The 23,871-nt window shown below is 41.2% G+C and overlaps 2 protein-coding genes across 3 annotated transcripts in view; both read right to left on the bottom strand.

Annotated features, from left to right (window-relative positions):
- The window catches only part of HBP1 (HMG-box transcription factor 1), a 1,884,794-nt gene extending 1,872,830 nt beyond the window's left edge, over positions 1-11,964 (bottom strand). For both annotated transcript variants that reach the window (XM_044088537.1, XM_044088538.1), the window contains exon 1: positions 11,771-11,964. In XM_044088537.1, the coding sequence (XP_043944472.1) occupies positions 11,771-11,942 (172 nt within the window). In that variant the 5' untranslated portion in view covers positions 11,943-11,964. The remainder of the gene's footprint in view (positions 1-11,770) is intronic.
- Positions 1-23,871, bottom strand: part of PRKAR2B (protein kinase cAMP-dependent type II regulatory subunit beta) — a 1,491,604-nt gene that overhangs the window by 317,590 nt on the left and 1,150,143 nt on the right. The gene's annotated exons all lie outside the window — the stretch shown is intronic.

Below are 23,871 nucleotides of genomic sequence, written 5' to 3'. Positions count from 1 at the left end.
GGGATAAGGTCTGAAGGGAGTGGAAAACCGGGCCCCTACGGCAGTTAAAGTCTTACCCTCCTGTTCGCAGCGAGTCATCCTTTACCTTGGGTCCAAACAGAGAGGACCCATCAAAGGGGGCGTCGGCAAAGGAAGACTTAAAGGCCAGGCTTCTCTGCGTAGATCAACACCTGTTCCCGCCGCTCTGCTCGCTCCTTCGGCTGCATAAGAAATGAGCCTCATGGACGAGTTGGATAACGAGGACAGGGTAGCCAACTGGGAGTTGACCGTCTGGGCCAACTGCTCAGGTAAGTTACCGGAGAGGGTATCCGAAAGCTCCTTGACTAGATCCCTCTGCAGTCTCGTGAAATGCGTCAAGTAGTTCATAGACCTTAGTGTAAAGGTCGCTGAAAGGGCACGCCTGCACTGATCCATGCTCCTAGACTCCTTATTAGGAGGATGGACGGACGTTGAAGCCTCTGCCACATCTTGCTGGGTGGCAGATGCCACCACCAAGGCATCTACAGCCACACCTTTCGAAAGAAAGTCCTTATCAGGGGGTGCCGAAAGGAGGCAGAGGGCTGAGCCCCGAAGGCCTTGAGGAAAACCGACTCCTCAGCAGAAGGGGGTTTGGACTGCCAGTCGCCTCGTTGCTTAAGGATCTCCAAGATGTCCGCAAAGGATACATCATCCAAGGACGACTTGGGGGACCCTTCCGCATCATCGAGGTCGGTATCCGAGGTGAGAGACTCATCAGGGGAGTCGACGTGCTTCCTCTTGCACTGTTTCTTCCTCGGAGGTTCCTCCGAAGACGTTTCGGAGGGACCTCCAGGAAGAAGGGAACCCCCGATGGGGGTAACCTCAGGCCCAAGGGCTCCGCTGTCGTGAGACAGGGGGATTGCAAAGGAGCCAGTTTCCGTGCCAAGGGAAGGTGGTGGTGAGATGGTAGAAGTAGCCAGAGAGGATTTGGCCAAGGCACTCCTCATGGCCTTGGTTCAACCCCTAAGGCCACAACAGCAGTCGGAACTCCCGCCGCCGACGCACCGAGAGGGAGGCTCGGAACAGAAAGGATCGGTCCCGAAGCATCCCCCTGGGGCCGACAGAGGAGGTCATGCATCAACCCGACCTGAAGGGCGGGGTTGGAGTTAGGGTCGGAACTGACCCGACAACCTCCACCAGCTCCACCAACACTAACTCCAACTGCGCCGAAGCTGTTGGAGGAGGAATCGAGATAGCAGGGTGGGAAACCGGCTCCGGAGCCGACTGGGCTGGAGCCGAGATCAACTTTTGAAAGACCGGAGACTGAAAAAGCCTTTGAAGCACCCTGTCTACATCTGAATCAGACATCCTCTAAGACCGAGAAGAGACCGACTGGGTCCGAGTCGACTTCTCCGCCAGCTCCTAAAGACTGGGGGACTGGCTCCGTATGGGTTCGAGAAGTATCGGCGCCGAGGGAGATTCCACTACCACTGCAATTTCCCTCGAGCCGATGGGGACTTCGCACAAGGGGGAAGAGTCTGAGCGGGCAACCTCATCGGCCCAAGGCAGTGGAGCCGATGGAGATGACTCGCCTCGACGCCGAGCTCGACTCTGAAGCCAGAGGAGTCGAGTCTGAGACATCGAGGCAGACCGCTCACCTCGGTTCCAAGTCCGTTGAGCCGACGGAGAAGCCTGCCTTGACTTTTGCTGCCGGATCCGGCTGGTCGGAGCGAAGATTTTTTCTTCCTCGGGAAGAAGAAGAAGATAGGGCTTCCTCAAAGGAAGGGTAATGAGCCCTTTCAAGATCAACTTATTTTTCCTCTTGGAGCATGCGAGAGGAAAAAGCGTGGCAAACGCTACAGGATTCCTGGAGGTGCTTCGGGCCCAAACAGTAAACACACAAAGAATGGTCGTCCGTAATGGACATTTTATAATTGCATTTAGAACATTTTTTGAAACCTGATGGTCTATGTTCCTTCGACATGGTTAAGACACACTAAACTTCGAAAAGTACACCAAAAACTACACAAACTACAACTCTAACTAAAAAGCGCAGGATAGGGCAAGGCCTCTCTGACTCAAACGGATTCACTTGCCCAAAAAATACAATTTTACCACAAAAATCGCTAAATACACAATCACACAACAACAAGTAGCTGTTAAAACAGCTTTTGGGTCAGTTTTAGCAGAAAATTTGACAGAAAATTATGTCACTAAGAGGCACTTAGCTCAGCCAAGTCCGAGACCATGTCTATGCTTCAGAAGCGGCAAACGAGATCTGGGGAAGCAGTAGTGGTGCATCCTGGGATACGAGGTAACTCAGCCAATAAGAGACTGTGTCCTATTGTATAGCGGCCGAGTCGGAGCCGAGGATCGGCTCCGAACCCATCTGTAGAGAATGTAGGTGAGATAGGATCACATTACATCTTGCATTTCCTTGTAATCTGGCTGGTCTGTATGTGAGAGCATTTTTTGCTTTAATTGAGACATCAGTTATTGTTGATATTTCAACATGTGAAACCGACAATTTAAGGCCCTCATAGCTAGAGTAGCTGAAGTATATACTTTCTTTCCCCATCTGTCTAGTTCTCTAGGATCCCTTTCAGAGTGCACAGGATTTTTAGCAATAGAGGCCTTAACCCCTTTGGGACCCTGGGAAATGGATTCTGGGTCAGCAACAAGTTCTTTTATACAGGAATTTGTGTGAGTCAGGGACTCTGTAGTATCTGTCTGGTTTGTCTGGTGCAGGAGCTAGTGAATCTGGGTTAAGGCTAGATTCTGAATAAACATCATCCACAATGTCTAACACAGGTGGAATTGCAAGTGGTCTGTGCTGGGGTAGTAAAAGGAACTCTCGGAGCCTTTTCTTAGAATCAGAGTAATCCTAGCCTTCCCAGTGGAAATGCTCCCTCATAGTATGTAAGGTTTCCCCAAAAGAGTAGTCTTCTGGGGGAGATGCAGAAGGGATAGACTCTTCAGCATCAGAATCTTCATAAGGGGGAAAGGAATATTCCTGTTCCTCAGAAGAGTCTGAGGAAATTGAAACCTGGTCAGAGGAAGTGTAGTCCTCCTCCTGCCTTGGCCTTTTATCAGGAGGGGGATGGGAACCCCTGATTAAGGTAATTAAGTCTTCAGCCATCTTAAGCATCTGTTTCCTAGGCATGGGGCCTTGTACTGGAGACTGCTGTGCAGTCTTCTTTGTTTTTAAAGGAGTTTTCAGTTTTGCACAGGATTTAATAGTGAGTGTAGTCGGTCTGAAGACACCTTCTGCAACTGAAGGCGTTTCAACTGCACCGGAATCTACTTCAGGTATGGAGTTGGAAGGGCCTAAAGGTAAAGGTTGTGGAGGCCTAGTAATCTCCGCTTGTGAATCGGATGTCGCCTGGGGTTCTAAATCAGCGATAGTCAGGGGCTGCGTAGGCACCTAACTGAAAACCGGAGAACCGGCGACTGGCCTAGCAGAGGCCTCGGAGTCCGGTTTGGATTTCAGCTGCCTGACCTTATCTTTGCGTTTTTTATGCATTCCGGTCGTCGGTTGCTCCGATGGCATGGTATAATTAAATTTCCTACCAAAATAATGTTGGGCGAAATCAAACTGACGTTTAATAGTTTGTTTATTAAACCTAGCACAAAACCGACAACCTGTGATGTTGTGGTCTGGGCCTAGGCAAGGAATACAATAAGAATGAAAGTCCTTATGAGGTATTTGCTTCCCACAAGAAATGCAATTGTTAACTTTTTCTGACATCGGACTGAGGCAAGAAAAGGTTCCCCAACGAGGTACTTAGCTTTATGAAGACTTCGGTCTGAAATTCGATTTGAAAAATATCAGGAGTCGGCCGACTGGCACTTGCGAACTGCTTCTGCTTCGGGCACCGCGTGGCAAGAAAGACTGAAGAAAATGGCATTGGCTGCATCTTATATACCCCTGGTGCACTGACATCAGGGAAGAAGCGACAGCAACCGACGCCGGACCAAGACTTTGGAACTCGGGCCGACTGAGGGACCGCCTGACGGCAGGATAACCCAAGAGTGATGACTGCAGCAGTGTAACACGATGAACATCCTGGATTTGGTGTTGGGAGAGATGGAGGTAGGGGAAGTTGAGGTAACGGAGGGGGTTTGGTTGCTGGCTAAAGCTAGTATTGTTTCAGTAAAGTATTTATTGAATAGGGTAGCTATATATCATCAGTGTTACTAGTAGTATTAGGAGGAGGTGTCATGACTTTGCCTGGTTGAAGTATGTTATTTAGAGCTGACCAGAATTTTTGAGGATTATTGCAAAGCTTTGTATCTCGGTGTAGTAATTCATTTTGTCTTTTTTAATTTGCTGCCTTGCTTTATTTCTAAGTTCTCAGTAGTATAGTAGAGTGGGTTGGCACTTTGCTTTGTTCCATGTTACCCATGCCTTGTCTCTGGATTTAAGAATTGACAGTGTTTCTTTTGTTAGCTATGGGGTGTGATTTGATTTAACACATATATTTCTACTGGGGGCTTGACAGTTTAATATAGATAGGAAGGTAGAGTTAAAGTAGTCAATTGCATCCTGTAGGGATAGAAGTTTCAGGGGTGTCCAGTTACAGTGTTTGAGTAAATCTCTAAGGTTAATGGGGTTTAGGTGTTTTTTGTTTCTTACTTGTTTAAATGTTGTTTAAGTAGATTGGCTCGGTTCCTTAGTAGACAGGTTGGGTAGTGGTCACAGACTGTCTGGCAGACAGCCAAAGTAAGAGCATAGTTCAGGCCTACTTATTAGTATCCAGTCAAGTGAGGAATGTTTGTCACTTGGCTTATTGATTCTAGTGGGTGTCTGGATAAATTGTGTGAAGCTATGCAGGTTTATGCAAATTCTGGGGTTTGGGCAAATGCCGTTTAGCCAGTCAATATTGAAATCGCCCATAATAATAGTCTCCTGAGGTAGTGTTGCACTACACCAGTGTAGTGTGTTTTCTGGAGCTTGCACATTATCCCCTGGGGGCATATAGATATCCATTACATATAACTAACAACCTACACGCCCATATATAATTTTTCTTTGCAGATGACTTCCCTAAATTCTAAACAGAGACTACATATGGCAATAGGCGTCGTATACTGCTGTTTGAATACAACTACTTTAATTAAATTGATGTGTGGCTTTATACACCTTACACATACAGTAAAAGCTTTGCTTACATAATCTGTTTTCAAAGTGCAGCAGCAGCTTCTTCTGTATGAAACCCAATCTTTATTACTCTAACAGCTCAAAAAAGAATCAATCTATATTAAAAATAAAAAGTTCAACCTTCATGTTTTCTATCAAGTTTATTTCAAGTTCACATTTGTTATTTTCTGGATCATGTTCTATGCAATAAACATTATAAAACAGAAAATGTTTCTGACAGAATTAATAGCCCATGATACAGTACAATAAAATCTAAATTAGCCATCTACATCTGTTTTTTTTTTTTTTTTTTTTTTTTTACTAACGCCAGTTTTCTGATTAAAAAGCATATACTAACATCCACAAATACAAATGTTCTCCAAAACTCTAATAACTGCCAATTTAATAAACAAGGTGTATATAAGACACACGTATACACTATTTATTTGTGATTAACACTTAAATACTGTAACCACTCCCTACCGAGGATTGCTACCAGAGTATAGGCAAATAAAAAGAAATAGGGGGATCCTAAGTGAAAGACCAGCAATAGTAGAGTTTTTAGTAGAATCTAGAACAGGAGCTGCTGTTAAAAAGGGATAATTAGTAAAGTATATAAGACATTGCATGATAACTATCAGAATCAATCAGAGGAGGTTAGAAAGGACTGGGAAGAGAAACTGGATAAGCAATTCACAAAGAAACAATGGGGGATATATGTATGTCTCCCGAATATGCAACAAAGTTTACACAATTTAGGTACTCTGCTTGTTAAGTGTTCACATAGGTATTTTTATACCCAAAGTAGACTCCAAAGAACTTTTCCCGAGGTAGACAGCAAATTTTGGAGGTGTGATGGGGAAGAAAGAGGCAACTGGGAACATATTTTCTGGAGCAAATTAATATAAGTAAGGAAATTAGTTTTTGAGCTATGACACAGAATCAGAATTGCCTAGACATAGTAAGGATTTGCAGAGTCTAATTATGCTGACTGCAAAAAAGGTAATTATTAGAAAATGGAAGTCAACGTCTAACCCAACTCTACTAGAAGTAGTGAATAGAGTAAACATAGATAAAACAACTGGAAATGGGATCTTTACAAAAGGTTAGGAGCAAACTACGCAGAAAAATTTGGGAATTGTGGGAACAATGCATAATGAATAATGTTTTGGAAGAGGAATGGGGTTTAAAAGACGGCAGAATTTGAATGAGCTATGTAAATTTTCACAGACAATGATTAGACAGATTTATAAGTGATGTAGAACATTTGCAACTAAAATACGTCAGTATGGTTGGTTTTCATTTATACATTGTATATATATATATATATATATATATATATATATATATATATATATATATATATATATATATATATATATATATATATATATATATATATATATTTATATATATATATATATATATTTATATAAATGTACGACTGCCTATGTCATGGGAGGGTGGCCTAATGGTGAAGGTGTTTGCCTTACAAACACAAGGTGCAGGGTTTGGGTCTCACAAGGGATAACTGACTAGGCTTACAATGGCTCGCAAGGGCAGTTTGCTTAGTACTAACTTATGAAACCTATAAGTGAAGATGTTTCTTGTTTAAAAAAGTAAACACTGTAACCAAAACAGAAACTATCACATTTAATAACATATCTATGTTTGTACATTTAAATGAGTTGCATTTGTAAACAAGTGTCACAAAGATAAAGTTGTACTTTCTTTACATACTTCAAACACAGTGAGGAAGAAAAAAAAAACAAAATGATTATGTGTACACTACAAGAATAAATGCATTATTACAGTGATTATTATGAATAACTCTGTACCAAACCATCCTTAATGCAACTTCACTACAACATGTTCAGAACTTTTACTTCATGCTTGCTTGCTAAGCTTCCTGCTACTGCAGACGTCTGAAGTTCCTGAAGAATAAGCACTACCTGAAAGTTGCAGTAAACTTTAATGTGTCTGCCATTCAGTTGGGAATCAGAGTTTTGAAGCCAGATTTGTCTGCCCCCTCACATATGGACAGGGGCGGCTTGTGCTATGGGACTGCAGCCCCTCCACCTGCAAAAATGGGTCCCCCACCTGTAAAATGGATAAAATAAATTCCCAATTCCCCCCACCGTAGAACATATTAAAATAAAAATTCTCGGACTCTGCGCATGCGTGCTTAGGTTCCTGACTGCTATGTTAGGCAGACCAGAACTCCAAGCACGCATGCTCAGGCATTCTGAGCTCCAGACTGCTCTGTTAGGCAGTCCGAATAGGGAAGGCAGGAAAAATCTGAGGACAAGTGATCGATGTGTGTGTGTGTTTGTGTAATATGCCCCAGGTGCTTCATGGTGGTGGGTAGAGAATAAGGCTTGAACCCTGTACCTTGGGCCCAAGTGACAAGAGCCTGAATTCCCTAACCACCACCATTTGTAAAACATTTGCAGATTTTTGCCTCATATTCCTTCTGTTCCTCATAAAATCTGTGTTTTTTGTATTTTTGTTACTTTACTTAACACGGCCAGTAGTGCAGCGGTAGCACTGTTGCCTGACAGCTAAGGGTTGTCTGGTTTGATTCTTGGCTGGGTTGCCTTTTGTGTGGAGTCTGCATGTCCTCCCTGTGTTTGTGTGGGTTTGCTCTGGTGTCCTCAGTGGATATTTGTCCCTATTTTTTGGACTGTATTCCGCCATTATTGGCTTCGTCCAGGTTTTTTGTACCAAGGTTGAGAGCTATGGTGATAACTGAACTCACTGAATATATTTGGGGGCTGTATTCCCCCATTATTGGCTTTGTTCAGGTGTTTTGTGCTAAGATGGTGACAGCTATGAGAATTGAATTCACTAAATGGTAGCCATTTAAGTTTCAGTCTTCCTTTCTTTCATAAAAATAGATGATTTGGCATAGTGCTATGTTGCTCTGGCTGTTTTGCACAGGGTCCTGGGTTCAATACTTGGCAGTGAAATGTATGGTGGTGACACAGCATTTTATTCTAGCAACTTTCCAACATTATACAAGCAATGTTTAAAATGTGTCCCTGGTTTTTTGGCTTTTGTTCCCCCCAAATAAATTTTGGCTTTTTCTATATTTCTTGTGCTGCAAAGTTCAGAGATACAGCTGAGTGTCAAGTAGATTTTACAAGGAGCTGACAGCTGCAGGGGAACAAAAGTTTAGTGCTGCTTATGCCGAGTCTGCTTAAATTGTAAATAGTACAACAGGTAGTGTACTTGCTTTTGATGCAGAAGGCTGTGGGTTTTACTCCCACAGTAGGTAGATCCACTGCTGATACTGTACTCTGTTGTAAAAGGGGGTGGATGCTGCAGTCCTCTTTGGCGAAGGTACCTAGTAACTATGAACCTGTTATCAGTTTGCCATCCATTTCCTATTGTGATATTACTAGCATTATCATTTTTTTAATGCAACATAGGCAATTTATCCCTCAAGGGCAACAGGCACTTTATTTGTATATGAAACAATGACATATAAAGTTGTTTGCTAGCAGTCACCTCTTCATTAGTTAACAGATTTCTTTAATGTGGAATTATTTAGATGACTTTTACTTCTTCAGAGATTGTGCATATTTACTGATACTGGTGGACTGTAGAAGTTTGAGTAGACTTTTATGATGGAAATGTTATGAATTGGGCAGTTTTGTCATTATTGGTGCATGCATTTTGTTTCATTGTTTACTGGAAAAAATGTTCAAAACAATAAATTTAAAATGCCCTCTAACAACTGTACTGTATTGTACAAGGAATATAATTTAATATAGTCAGGAAGGTGTATCAAAGAGCATGTGTATATTTCGTGTTCAAGGGGCCTATAATTTGAAAACAGCCCAAAATTAATCTTTATCTGCCACTGGCAAAATGTATTTTCTTTGAATGTGGGTTTCAGTGCTGTTTCAATGAATGTGAGTTTCAAGGGCAGAGAAGTTTTAATGCCAAGTCTATTTTCATTGTGAGACTGCATTGCTTTGTTTAGCAGATATCTATTAGGGTTTATGCTGTAAAATATAAAATAAAACTTTCAAGTGAAATCCATATCATTGCAGAAGTAAAGCAGTATGCACATTACAGTGTTTATGGCAAATGGGGCGAAATAACCAAGGAATGGGACACTGGAATGGCTGCAGGGGGGATACATTCGACCATGATTTTGTGAGGGGGGAGGGGAGGGCAGCAAACTCGCCCCGGCTGAACTATACCTCTCAACTGTCCAGAATTTTGTAGAATTAATAGATTTTTGCTTCTTATTTTTGGTTTGTTCCTCATAAAATTTGTGTTTTTCTGCCAAATTATTTAGGAATGAAGTCACTAAATAATGACAGATTTTGAGTTTCAGACGTCATAACCTTCAGAAAAATGCATGCTAAAGCAAGACATGTTATTCTATCAACTGTCTTTTTAGTACTGTTTGTATGTTCACCCAGTATATTTGGCCTTATCCAGATATTAAGAGGTTGAGAGGTACGTGCAAATAAATCGCTTTATACAATTAGGAATATCCAAACCTCTCAACTGTCTCCAATTTTGGTTCAAAATGTTGCTCTTCTCCTAATAATCCCTCTGCAAAATGGCAATTTTGGAAGAAAACGTGGATGGTTTACAATTATAAATAACTGTAATGATCAGAGTTATAGATTACTTTTATTTCAGAAATGCATGTAGATGCTCTTATTTTGTCAGCTGCTCACATTAACAGTATTAATTTTAAAAAGGTGTCCCTTCTTTGACAGGCTCCCAGTGGTATTGTGTGGCAATTTTATATTTTTGCATAACACATTTGGTCTGTTTTTCATAAAATTGTGGTTTTCTGGCAAATTAGTAGCAACTCATTAAAGATTGAAGTTAGAAAATAATGGCAGACATTTGAGTTTCAGATTTCATACCCTTCAAAAATTCATACTAATGCAAGACCTACTACTATTCTATTATCTTTCTAACTTTATAAGAGCAATATTTAAAAATTGTCTATTTTTGGGACTGTGTCCCACTTCTATCTATGGCTTTGTCCAGATTTCTTGCTCTGAGGTTGGGAGGTATGAGTGTCAGAGCCATCACCTTCAGCTAGAGACATTTCAAACTGTGACCTACTTGTTGCACTCCACTCCCCATTGTAGTGGCTCTGGATGTGTCCAAGCAAGGCAAGGAGCAGTTATGCAGTGTAAGTGTGCAGAGTATTCCCCCATCCAAGGTAGACCACAAGTATGACCGTGTCTTTTCATCTGTCCTTGATTTTGCAGAATGTTCTGGTTTTCTGTCATATTATTATACTGTTGATTTATGCTTCTTATTATTCAGAAAATGCATGCTGTTGCAGTGCCCTGTTGCGCTGTATTAAACTAGCAATGCTTTAATGACCATCAGGTAAGCTTGTCGGAGATTGTAAGATGCAAGTAAACTTTAATAAGCATACTGTTAAAGAATTACCAACATTGAAAGCCTTTTCATTGTTGCCATGCAGAGAATATTTACATAACTAGATGACGTATAAGCCTTAGTTATTGAAATGCATATGACAGCATTTGTAATAAAGGACAGTTTTACAGTATTTTCAGAAGCTGATAACATTTGTTGGAGACTTCCAGTTATCTTTGCAGGCTTTACCTGTAAACTAAACAGAATGCCAATCTATCATGTGTGGTCCATAACTTGTGCAATAATCCTTTAAGCAATTTATCTTGAGCTTGTTTCTTGTTTGCTGCTCATTTTATACTTTGATCATGTGTTCTCCATGAAACAAGTAGATAGTTGTTGTCAGGCAGCAGGTCTTTTTTGGATAAGAAACATTTTTACAAGTGGGCGTATCACAGAGATTGCTGCTTTCAGCATGTTATATGGTAATTTTATAAAGCTGAATATAAATTATAATTAGAACTGCAGTGCAAGGAGAAGTGGTTTGAGCTGAGTGCCGCTTGTTTTTTTTATACTTGATCTTGACTGGCATTCCAGTAATGTATTTAAAAAGCAATTTATTTTTTCATGCCTTACAACCTTTGTGTTTCCATCTAGATATTAAGTTGTCATGTAGCCAATGCATTGAAATATTTTTTTCTTCTACACTTCATTTTGTCTTGATTGGACTCTCGTAATGGCGGTTTGGCACCCAGGGCAGCGTATTTAATTAAAGTTCCAGTTGTTGTGGTTTTGAGCATAGCCCCGCCCCTTTCTAGTTGCCCCACCCCTTCCCATTGGCCTCACCCATTCAGCTGTCTCCTGCAGCCTCCCTTTAATTTGAAGTCACCAGCCGCCACTGCATATGGATATCTAATTCAGTCACATTTCTAGTAAAGACATCATACCAGCTGAAATGAGGGATGTGGATACAAACGATCTGCGACACCACGAGGGGTCAAACTATAACAAATCATAATTTAAAGGGGCCAATCAGTAATTTCTAGCACCCTGCTACTTTAAAGGTTAAATTCCAAACAGTGTGGGGAAATATGGGAAAGGTTAGAGATAATGCGACTTGGGTACTCATTGCAACCATGCGCTGTGAAGATGTGGATGTTGCTACATTATTCAAATTACTTTTTTATACAAAAAAGTCATGCAATATGCCTAAACAAGTATTTCACCTTGAAAGTGAGGAGTCCATTTAAATTTGTAATAAGAATATACCCACTAATCTGATATCATGCATAAACCATAAAACTGCCTTACCATAGTCCATGCTAACTTCACAGGATGCGCATTCTGGAGAAGGTGTAAGGGCTTCATCACATTTCAGCATTTCAAAAGGGTCTTTCATCCCTGGAGATTTCTTATCCACACTAATCAACTCAACTTTCTGCACTGAGCTTGACATCTGCTTCGTCTTCACGTCCCACACCATATTATAACATTGCACCAGATTTAACTAAAGATTAATAAAATTTTAAATATGTTAAATATACTGCAAATTTTTTACTGCATAAAAAAAATCTTTTTAAAGGTGACAATGTGTCAGTTTAAGCACAGGGACAGTACAGCTGTTTAAGGTACTCACTGTTAACAGCAGATCTTTGAGGTAAAATCACCTGTACTACTGTACAGCAAGGATCTGGCAAGTCTTTCCTAACACACACTTCTAGTGCTGGACAATTCTGGTCTCAGACTGCTAATTATGAAAAAGGGCCGTCAGGCGTTACCTTCAGTTCTATGTAGCAAAAAATTCAAGTTTATTTAAGTTTAGAAAATGAGCAGGACTGCAAATGATACCCTACTGGAGAATAAACATTCTCCAACAAGGTATTAATGTATACAGACAGCCTGCCTAAAACAAGTCCATGGCTTAACAGTGACTTAATGTGCTGTGCTGTGAAGAATGATAAAAATAAAAATAAATGAGTGTCATCTTGTTTATGCTCATTAAACATGGCTGTTTAGAAAACAAATTAAAAAATAAGGTACAAGTAATGATAAAAAAAAAGCTTTCCCTTTGTTAACCACACCTCTTAAAAGCCACATTTAGTTTGCATGGGACAAAATAAATAAAACAAAATTTAATGCACTTAAAACAGTAATTACAGGGATGCGTGTCACACACAAAGAGCAAATGTGCACATATGTATACATATCCATGTGTAGGGGAACTTGTAATGTTTTGCACACTATGTTTTTTTATTTATTTGATCACAGTAAGGCATCTGATATGCACATAGTCAAGAAAGTGGTTATACTTTCTGGGCACTTCTGTGTTTCTGATTAAGTATGTCCAAGTCCATCTCTGTGCCTGCATGCATGTATATGCATCTGAGTTTCTGTACATGTCAAAAGAGACTCTGTAATTTGACAGTACATATGCAACAAACTGCATTCACATGTGCGTGTGCATACACACACACACAAACAGAAATATTTGTTTTGTATGTGAAATATGTCTTCCAGCAGCAGTTACATAACCCTAGAGCAATTCAGAGACATTAGATGGAGGAAGTATTTTACATCAAAAATATAAAAAAATATGCATACATTAAACAGCCCATTTTCTGAGATCAATAATGCCCTCAAAGATGAGGCATTAAAGGGAAATAAAGCACCTTCCATAGGTGTGAGCCTCCTCTGCCTGTAATGGCAGAACTCAATACCCCCCAGGAAGTCCATTATTTCCCTCTAATGCCCAACCTGGAGATCACTTAAAAAGAAAGTACAGTTGTGTACACTTAGCATAAATGTAGATGTTCGAGTGTATTCACTGTTGCAGTCATTACATTTGGGTAATCTGCTGGCAGGTTGCCCTCAGTCGGCCTGATTAACAAAGTCTTGGGTCCTGCGTCGGTTGCTGTCCCTTCTTCCATGACATCAGGTCATCAGGGATATAAAACATGCAGCCGACGCCATTACATCCGTTTTTCTTGCCCCAGATGTCAGGTGCCCCCCAAATGGGGAGCAAAATATATATAAATATATAATTAAAAAACACAAAATATATACCTCCAAACAAAAGCAAATACATCAAAAAGGCTTTTAAACATAGTAAAAGAAAGCAGAGGTATAGTAAGAGAAAAAACAGAGGGCTGGAGGGAGGGTAACCAGGACTGCATCAGTGAATACACTCGAACACCTACATTTATAATAAGTGTACACAACTGTACTATGTTCTTCATGTTTCACTGTTGCAGTCATTACATTTGGGTAGATTCCCAAAGCTATGGTTGGGAGGATGGATTTATACAGCATTAGGACAGCTAGAAGGCCCTTCAGGACAGCAGTGGCAAAGCCAGCTCTGGATTTAGAGAAGAAAGGTAAATGGTAATGTTTGGTGAACGTATGAACTGAGCTCCAGGTAGCAGCTTCTAGAATGTCGCTGGTAGGAACACCTCTGAGAAAGGCTGTAGAAGTAGATGCAGCCCTGGTGGAATGAGATCTGATCCCCCAGGGGATAGTTTTACCATGATGCATATAGCAGAAACGAATGCAATGGCTTATCTATTTGGAAATGGATTGAAATAGCCTTTCCCTCTGCCCTGCAGCAAATGCCACCAGTAGTTGTTCTGATTTTCTTGGAGATTTTGTCCTGTTTAAGTAAAACCTAAGTTGTCTGTGTACATCCAATGAATGCAGAATCCGCTCTCCCTTGTTCTGTGGATTGGGAAAGAAAGTTGGCAAATGAATGGTCTTGATTAAGAGCCACACTGGATACCACCTTAGGCATGAGGGATGGACAGGTCCTGAGAGAGACCCTGTCCGCATGAAAAATAATAAAAGGCTCCACTGCCATAAGAGCCTGTAATTCAGAAATCCTTCTAGCTGAAGTGACTGCTGAAAGAAAAGCTGTTTTCCAGGAGAGAAATTTTAAGTCAGCAGTAGCAGCTAGCTCGAAAGGAGGGAGAGAGAGTTTTTCCAATACAAAATTGAGGTCCCAGGCAGGGGTTGGAGGTCTCCTGGGTGGTCTTAAGTTTTTGGCCCCTCTGAGATACTGCTTTAAAAGAGGATGAGAGAAGAGGGGAGGGTCTGTGTTGTAATGAGCTGAAATGGCTAAGGCATGGATTTTTATGGAAGAAAAGGGCAGGCCCTTGTGAAGCATCTCAGTTAAGTATTGTAAAATCTGAGAAATATTGGGCACTGCTATGCTTATTCCTTGTGATTGATTCCAGGCACAGAATCTTTTCCATTTGTCCGCACAAGACTTTTGTACTAGGCCTTCTCGCCTCCAAAATGACATCCATCACAGGTTTGCTGAGGGATGCTAAGGGTGAATTTAGGTGATTAGCCACGCTGCAAGATTCAAAGTTTGGAGCTGAGTGTGCAGAATTTGGTTGTTCTGCTGAGATAGTAAGTAAGGTGTCTGAGGCAGGTGCCGCGGTGGAAGGTGTGACACATTGCACAGGAGTGGGTACCAGTGTTGGTGAGGCCAGTCTGGAGCAATCAAAATCATTTTTGGTTTGTCCTGTTTGACTTATAGTAGAACTTTGGAGAGCAGAGGTAGAGGGGGAAAAGCATAGACTGATAGGTTTTTCCAGCTGAATGATAGAGCATACACTTTCCAGGCTTTTTTTGTGCTGAGTTCTTGTGCAGAATTTGTCCAACTAATAGTTCTGGGGTGAGGCAAAAAGATCTATGTCTGGATTCCCCATTTGCATGTCAACATGTTGAAAATCCGTGGTTCCAGTTTCCATTCGTGTGGGTCCATAAGATTTATGCTTAGTTCATCTGCCAGAGTATTCAGCTTTCCTGGCAGGAATTGAGCTTGTTGTTGTATTTGGTAGGTCAAGGCCATGTTCCACAATGCCATGGCTAGTCTGCAAAGGAGGTAGGAGTTTGTACCCCCTGCTTGTTTATGTACAACATAACTGTGGTGTTCTCCGTCTTTATTATTGTCCTGGATGAAGGTAGTCCTTGAAAGCTGTCAGTGCATTCTGTACAGATAGCATCTCTTTCTGATTGATATGAAGGTGCATTTGATTTGGGCTCCATTTGCCCTGAATGCACTTCCCTGCCAGATGAGCCCCCCAAGCATAGTCTACTGCGTCCGTTAGGGTTTGGGTGGCAGGGAGTGGAGTGAATGGCAGTCCCTTGTTTTGGTGGCAGGCCTCTGTCCACCATAGGAACTCTAGTTGCAGGCAAGGTATGATAGCAATCATTGTTTCCAGGCTGTGACAATGTTGACTCCATAAACTTTTTAAGTAGCACTGAAGTTTCCTCATATGCAGTCTTGCATATGGAATTAGAAGAATGCAGGAGGCCATGAACCCCAAGGCTTGCAGAATTTGTTTTGCAGATAGCAGGGTTTTCGTGGCCGCCTGTTTGAAGTAAGTTACCGAATGAATTTGCTTTTCTGGCTTAAGGTAAGCCATCTGGGCAGTTGTATTCAAGCTTGCACCCAGGAATGTAATTTTTTGAGAGGGTACCAGTTGTGATTTCTTTTCGTTTATGGTGTACCCTAGACAAGTTAGAACCCTTTTTACAAACATTAGATGCTTTAGAAGAATGTCCTTGTTTTCTGCCTGAATTAGACAATCGTCCAGGTATGGATATATTTGAATATTTCTTTGCCTGCAAAATGCTATTACTGGAGCAAGGCACTTTGTGACGACCCTGGGCTCAGTAGATAAGCCAAAGGGCAGTGCAGAGAACTGGTAATGCAAGTAGCCTGTTTTGAAGCGAAGGTATCTTCTGCAAGATTCCCTGATTGGGATATGCAGGTAAGCCTCTTTTAAGTCTAGAGTTACCAACAAGGCATCTTTGTCTAGCATAGGAAGTAACAGTTGAAGAGTCAGCATCTTGAATTTTGGAATGTCCAGAAATGTGTTTAGAGTAGATAAGTCCAGAATTGGACACCACGATTCGTCTTTCCTGGGTACCAGGAAAAGTCTGGAATAGAAACCTTGTCCCTTTTCCTCTTCTGGTAGTGGTTGAATGGCCCCCATGTTCATGAGGGACAGTACTTATTTCTGGGCCTCTGCTCACTGATTTGGGGGCAGGTCTGTCCATTCGTTTGGGATTGGCAACGTATGGAAATGAAATCTGTATCCCTGAGATACTATATTTAAAACTCATCTGTACTGGGTTATAAGTTGCCAGTTTCTTGCATGAAGTGCCAGTTTTCCCCCCAAAGGGGCGGCTAAGAGGTAAGTGCTTGGTAACTGTAGAGGGAAGTCATTGAGACTGTTTAACATAGGGAGGTGCCTTGTTGTTTCCAGATTTGGAGGTGGAGGCACCCCATTGTTTTGTTCTAAAAGTCCCTTGTGACTGAAACCTGGAGCCTTTGGAATGTCTAGGTTTGACTTGAGTGGCTCTCGAAGGAAATGGAAAGGACCAGTTGGAGGTTGCACTTGCAAGAAATCTTTCACAGTTTGCATAGATTTAGCTTTATCTTCTATCTTTTTTAAAACTTCTTCAGCCTTATTACCAAAGAGACTGTCCTGTTGTAAAGGAGCATCCAACAATTTTGCTTTAACATGATCAGGCAGAGTTTGCTCTTTGAATCAAGCATGCCTTCTTAGCACAGACCCAGTAACAGCAGCCCTGCAAGAGGCCTCCAAAGAATCAAAACCACATTGCAAAGTATGTTTTCCAACTTGTTCAGCTGAATACAATAAATCCTGTAAATCTTTATTTTCCACACAGTCAGAAATTAACATTTTCTGTTTAAGCAGTCACATGATATGCTGTTGATATTTAAACATATGAAATTGACAGTTTAAAGCCCGGATTGCCAAGGTTGCATTAGTGCAGACCTTCTTACCCCATCTATCCAGCGCCCTGGAATCTCTATCAGAAGGGGTAGGATTTTTAACAGTAGAGCCCTTAATGCCCTTGGGACCCTGAGAAATGGTTTCAGGAACTGAAATAGGATTTTTGAAAAGGAATTTGTGAGAGTCAGGAACCCTGTAGTATCTGTCTGGCTTACAAGGAGCCGGAGGCAGAGAATCAGGAGCCATACTAGATTCTGAAAAAACATCATCAACAATATCTAGAACAGAAGGTATAGCCTAAGGCCTATGCTAAGGAAGAAGAAGAAAATCCCTAAGTCTCTTTTTAGATTCAGAGAAATCCTGACTTTCCCAGTGGAAATGTTCCCTTAAGGTATGTAAAGTTTCCCCAAAAGAAAAATCCTCAGGGGGAGAAGCAGAAAGATTGGAATCTTCTGCATCAGAGTCCTCATAAGTAGGTATAGACAAATCCTGTATATTAGAAGAGTCAGAAGAAATAGAATCCTGTTCAAGAGATTCATAACCAATGTCTTGCCTAGACCACTTAGAAGGAGGGGGTTGGCTACCCCTGATCAAAGTAATATTCAGCCATTTTGATCATTTGTTTTTTAGGCATAGGGGCCTGCACATGTGGCCCAGGTATCTTTTTAGACACAGATTTAAATTTTGGACTTAGTTTTGAAGATTGCATCGGTCTAATATACAAATCTGTAGGCCTGAAAACACCCTCAGAAGCCGGTGTCTGCACAGCGGCTCCGGACCCATCTAAGGTAGAGATATCCACGGGTTCCATAATTGAAGCATCTCGCAGCATACCGGACTCCGAATGGGTCTCAGCAGAGGCCTGCGAATTAGAAGTGGCGGGTATCAGGGGCTGCGAAAGCGCCTCACTGAGTACTGGCAAACCGGCGAGTGGCTTAGGAGAAGCGCCGTCATCGGTTTTGGACCTCGACGGTCTGTCTCTTTTTCTTTGCATTTTTTGTGAACTCCGGTAGTCGGATTGCTAACCAATGACATTTCAGGGTAATTAAATCTGGAGCCAAAATATCTTGAAGCAAAAATATACCGACGCTTAGTGCGTTGGTTAAATCTAGCACAAAACCGACAGCAAGGCATGTTATGATCTGGGCCTAGGCAAGGAATACAGTACAAATGAAAATCCTTATGAGGTATTTGCTTCCCACAAGTCATGCAATTATTAACTTTTACTGACATCGGCAAGGAACAAGAAAAAGTTTCCCCAATGGGGTACTTAGCTTTAGTTGAAGACTTCAGTTCTGAAACTCGAATGCGAAAATTTCAGGAGTTGGCCGACCAGCACTTGCGAACTGCTTCTGCTTCGGGCACCGCACGGCAAGAAAGACCGAATAAAATGGAGCCGGCTGCACGTTTTATACCCCTGATGACCTGACATCATGGAAGAGGAGACAGCAACCGACGCAGGACCCAAGACTTTGTTATTCAGGTCGAATGAGGGCAAACTGCCAGCAGATTACCCAAATGTAATGACTGCAACAGTGAAACACGAAGAGCATCAAACCTGACCAAGCAAGCAGCTATTCTTGAGATGTCAGCACCAGATAATATTCAAGCTCTATAGCATTTCCCAGGAATGGGCAACTATTTAGACAAGTTTATACCAGACTTCAATGAGCTGACAGCACCTTTAAGAGAGCTGATGCGCAAAAATGTTACATGGCCATGGTTAGAACAGCATCAGAAGGCATTTGAAGACCTTAAGCAGAAAATTGCCACCCCACCTACATTAAGATACTATGATGTAAATAAGCCAGTCACTCTTTCCCGTGATGCTTCAAAATTTGCTCTTGGCGCAGTCATTCTTCAAGAGGGCAGACCAGTAGCCTAAGCATCTATAACACTTACCCAAACTGAAATGCAATATGCTCAAATTAACAAAGAACTTTTGGCGAAAGTATCTGCGTGTTCAAAGTTTCATGATTATATCTATGGTCGAGCTATTCAGATTGAAACTAATCACCAACCTCTAGTTACTATTCTAAAGAAGCCTATGCATTCAGCTCCAGCAAGATTACAAAGAATGATGTTCAAATTGCAGAAATACAACTTCAAAATGGTCTACACAAAAGGCCGACTACTTTATCTGGCTGATACCTTACCCAGATCACCCAGAAATACAACGGAACAGCTTGACGCATAGAATTTTGACTGACGTGATGGCAGTGTGTAATTTTTCTACCACCAGACTTGAAGAGCTGAGAGATCATACAAAGACTGATCCAATTTTGTAAAAGCTCAACCACTACATTAATGATGGATGGCCGTCAAAACAATCTAGTGTGCCACCTGAAGTGCAAACCTATTTTCCTTACAGAAATTAAATGCTGATGGAGATGGCATTATTTTTAAAGGTCCTAAAATTGTTGTTCCTGCTTCCTTACAACATGAATATATCCAGATTTTGCATCATGGCCCCCACAGGTTCTGCATCTACTAAGAGAAGGGCGACAGAACTAGTATTTTGTCCTTTATTACTGAAAGACATTGGTGCTGCGGTAGCGTTGTCGCCTCACAGTAAAATGCTGTCCGGCTCGATTGTCAGCTAGTGCGTCTTCTGCGTGGAGACATACGTGAATGGGCGTACCTTCGTTGAAGGTTGTGCATCAGGGTTGGTAACTCGGCACGTAAAAATCAACTACCAATCATTAGCGGACCGGAGTTCCACTGCGGCGACCCCTAACCGGGAAAAGCCAAAAGACACAACAACATTACTGAAAGACCTTGATAAAGTACTTTCTTCTTGTTCAGTATGCAATAGTACTAAACTGCATTTGCAAAGAGAACCACTTCAGCTAAGTCAAGTTCCTAAGCTACCTTGGTCAACAGTAGCCACTGACATCTTCAAGTGCGACAATCAACATTAAGTTTCCCCAACGAGGTACTTAGCTTTATAGAAGACTTCGGTTCTGAAATTCAATTTCGAAAATCTCAGGAGTCGGCCAACCGGTACTTGCAAACTGCTTTTGCTTCGGGCACCGCACGGCAAGAAAGACTGAAGAAAATGGCGTTGGCTGCATCTTTTATATCCCTGGAGCTCTGACGTCAGGGAAGACGTGACAGCAACCGACGTCGGACCAAGACTTTGGCATTCAGGCCGACTGCGGGTAGCCTGCCAGCAGGATAACCCAAGTGTAATGGCTGCAAAAGTGAAACACGATGAACATCTAGTATTTTGTCCTTTATTACTGAAAGATATTGATAAAGTACTTTCTTCTTGTTCAGTATGCAATAGTACTAAACTGCATTTGCAAAGAGAACCACTTCAGCTAAGTCAAGTTCCTGAGCTACCTTGGTCAACAGTAGCCACTGACATCTTCAAGTGCGACAATCAACACTACTTAGTACTGGTAGACTCTTATTCAAATTGGTTTGAGATTGACTTACTATGAAATCTAGCATCCACTAGTTATTACTAAGATGAAACGTTATTTCTCAGTGCATGGCAGTCCACACAAAGTTATTTCTATCAATAGTTCTCAATTTACTAGTCTGTTGTTTTAGAAATTTGCACGAAAATGGGAGTTTGTACATGTTACTAGCAGTCCTGAACATCCAATCAAATGGACTAGCTGAAAGTGCAGTGCAGAGTGTAAAGCAATTCTTGAAAGGTTAAAGTGTGACAATGCTGATGTCTTTTTGAATTTACTTAAATCTCAGAAGACTTCTATCCAGGCAAACCAGAACGACGCTATTAGTTTTGGTTTATTGAGGCCTAAAGCTAAGAACAACAGAACCATCAAAGCTCAATTATTCAAGAAGCATTCTATCCAGAAGTCCAGTTATGATAAATCAAGCAGATTTCTTCGTCCATTGAGGGAAGAAGAGACAATGAAGATACAAATGACGAAAGGTTTCAACAGTATTGGTCAAGTTACACATATATGTACCAAGCTGAGATTCTACTTTGTAGAATCTGAAGGTGTGGAGTACAGGAGAAATCTCCGACATCTTCCTATACCAGAATCATCATCGCAGCATTGTTCCTGTGATACAAACTCTATATCTCAGAGCGAACCAGACGTTGTTCCCATTACAGACTGTGTCTCAACCTCTACTTCCATTCCTGAGGATGTTCCAAATACTCCCAGGGTTGAACACTCTGTAGAGACAGGTCAAGTTGCTAAACCTAATTCCCAGTTTTATGTCACACTACATCGTCGAATTTCCAATCCCAGTGTGAAATACACAACAACACGGCCATAACTGTATATATGTACCTAGTCTTGTATAACTGCATGACGAACAGCTATTTGTATTACCTGCAGACCAAATAGATTCATAACATTGCATGACCTATTTCTCAAAGAGGGAGGATGTAGATCAGAGTGTATATGCTGTATCTTTAAGAAGCATATCAAGGACTGAAAGTGCACATATAAATACCAGGCACGTGCTATTCCCAGTGCCATTTTGAGAGTGCAGCCAGAGAGTGAGCATGTATGACTGTAGTAGTTAGTATACAAGTTATTTAAATTAAAGTCAGTAACTTCTATAGTGATGTGTTTGTATATAATAAAGTTGCTTGAACAGAACCCACAAAGAATCTTCGATTGTATCCAAAGTAGGACAGCGACAGTATCTTTTTTTCAAACACCTTTAATGAATTATCGCTTGTGACATAGGGAAACTTACATTCATATAAGTACTCAAACTACATTAACATAAACATTATACTTCACATACATTGCTACACATCATATAACCTAAGCAATATTACACAAATTATTGAATTTCCTGTTTTTTTAAAGAATAAACATCTTCATTAAACCATCACTTCCTACATAGGTAATCATACATTTATATAAATGAAAACAAATAAAACAGACACAATCCTAGTCGCAAGCATTTTACATCACAAACCATACTGATACACTCCCAGTTGCAAACATCATATATCACTTATAATCTATTCAGTCTTTCTCACTCAAACATTACATGCTCATTTAAGTCCTGCTGTGTTTTAGGCCTCATTCCTCCCTTGTACATAGTTTGCTCCTACCCTTTTCTAAAGATCTCAATTCCAATCACTTTATCTCTGTTACTATATTCACCACTTTAAGTATTTCACCATAGCATCTTCATCACCATCTTCACTGCATCTTCAGCTGTGCTGCAATCATCATATCATTTTCATCACATCATTATCATATGCATCCTAGTTATCATATCATCACCTTCACTGCATCATAGAGGCTCAGCTAGGGTGGGGAGAAGTGGCCTGCTGCTCCAGAAGCAAAGTGTTGGAGACATGATCAGGAGATGCCAATCGACTGGTACTACATTGCCAGTATTCATTTTCATACTGGCATTTCTGAATACCAGTAATGAAATGACTACTGATACAACTTCTGTGTTTAGGACTAAAGCACATATAGTCTAAGTTGTTACAGTGTTAAAAGCAGAATTACCTTTTTTTTTTACCTGCACCTCAACTTACAGGCACCAGATTGGGGATCATCATCAGGTGCTAGATGAGACAGCTATACCTTTGCTGCATGATATTTAACACTACCATGACAATCACACAGAGAAGTAGCAGGGGCAGAAGAGGCCCACCAAGCCAATGCCCAAAACAACTACTACTACTTCAGGGAACGATCTAGACAGTGGCAAAAAGTCTAAAGCTGAACCACCACTGTTAAAGGGTACTAGAAATATCATCTTGTTCCATTTTGTTTTTCTACTTTTCACTTGAATGCAACTGTCTTTTAATGCTTGATATGATCTGAATGACTATGCTGTATTCTATCACTCTGCACTGAACTATCTTCAACACATATTCATACATCTTGGTCATTTTCACTACCTCTTCTTCATCTTCATTGCATTTTAAATCACCCTATTTATTTTTATCTTCATATTCACAGGTGTATAAATTATTACAAATGTTTTTGTTCCAATACTAGTCCCTTAACTGCAGAACATACAAATAACTTTTATTGTAGGGCTATCTCAAGGGGAATTGCATTCCCCTCTTCTCCCTGAAAGTGATTAACCCATGTTAGACAACTATTTACTACATGTTACATCTGTCTTAATTACACTGTATGCCATATGATATATACTTTACTTGGAATATTACCCTGCTCCATTCTGCTTTACCTTTTTCTTCAAGATAACTGTATTTAGTTATTCAATGACATAAACAGCTTCTGCTTCGGGCGCCACGCGGCAAGAAAGACTGAGGAAAATGGCGTCGGCTGATGCCTTTATACCCGAAGACCAGCAGAGATGACGTCGGGTGAAGTGTGACATCAGCCGAAGCCGGACCCAGACTTTGGAATCCGGCCGACCGAAGGGCTGCCTGACGACAGGACAACCCCATTTGTTATGACTGCAGATGCATCCATGAAGGACATCTACACTCAGCCACTCTGCACTAAAATATGCTTCACACAGCAGATGACATGTCTACCACTACAAACTGTTTGTCTCCTCTACTGTATCATCAGAAGACATGTTCAGATGATACGATTCTAGACACTGCTCAGCATACAGTAAATAGAAAAGTGCAGTTGTGCACACTTATGATAAAGGTAGATGTTAAAGTGCATTCACTGTTGCAGTCATCACATTTGGGTTATCTGC

Source organism: Protopterus annectens, chromosome 11.part0 (assembly GCF_019279795.1).
Source record: "Protopterus annectens isolate FY-2018-M chromosome 11.part0, PAN1.0, whole genome shotgun sequence".
NCBI classification, from domain to species: domain Eukaryota; kingdom Metazoa; phylum Chordata; order Ceratodontiformes; family Protopteridae; genus Protopterus; species Protopterus annectens.
The sequence above is the reverse complement of the archived record's forward strand: the minus strand, read 5'-3'. Positions and strand labels throughout refer to the sequence as shown.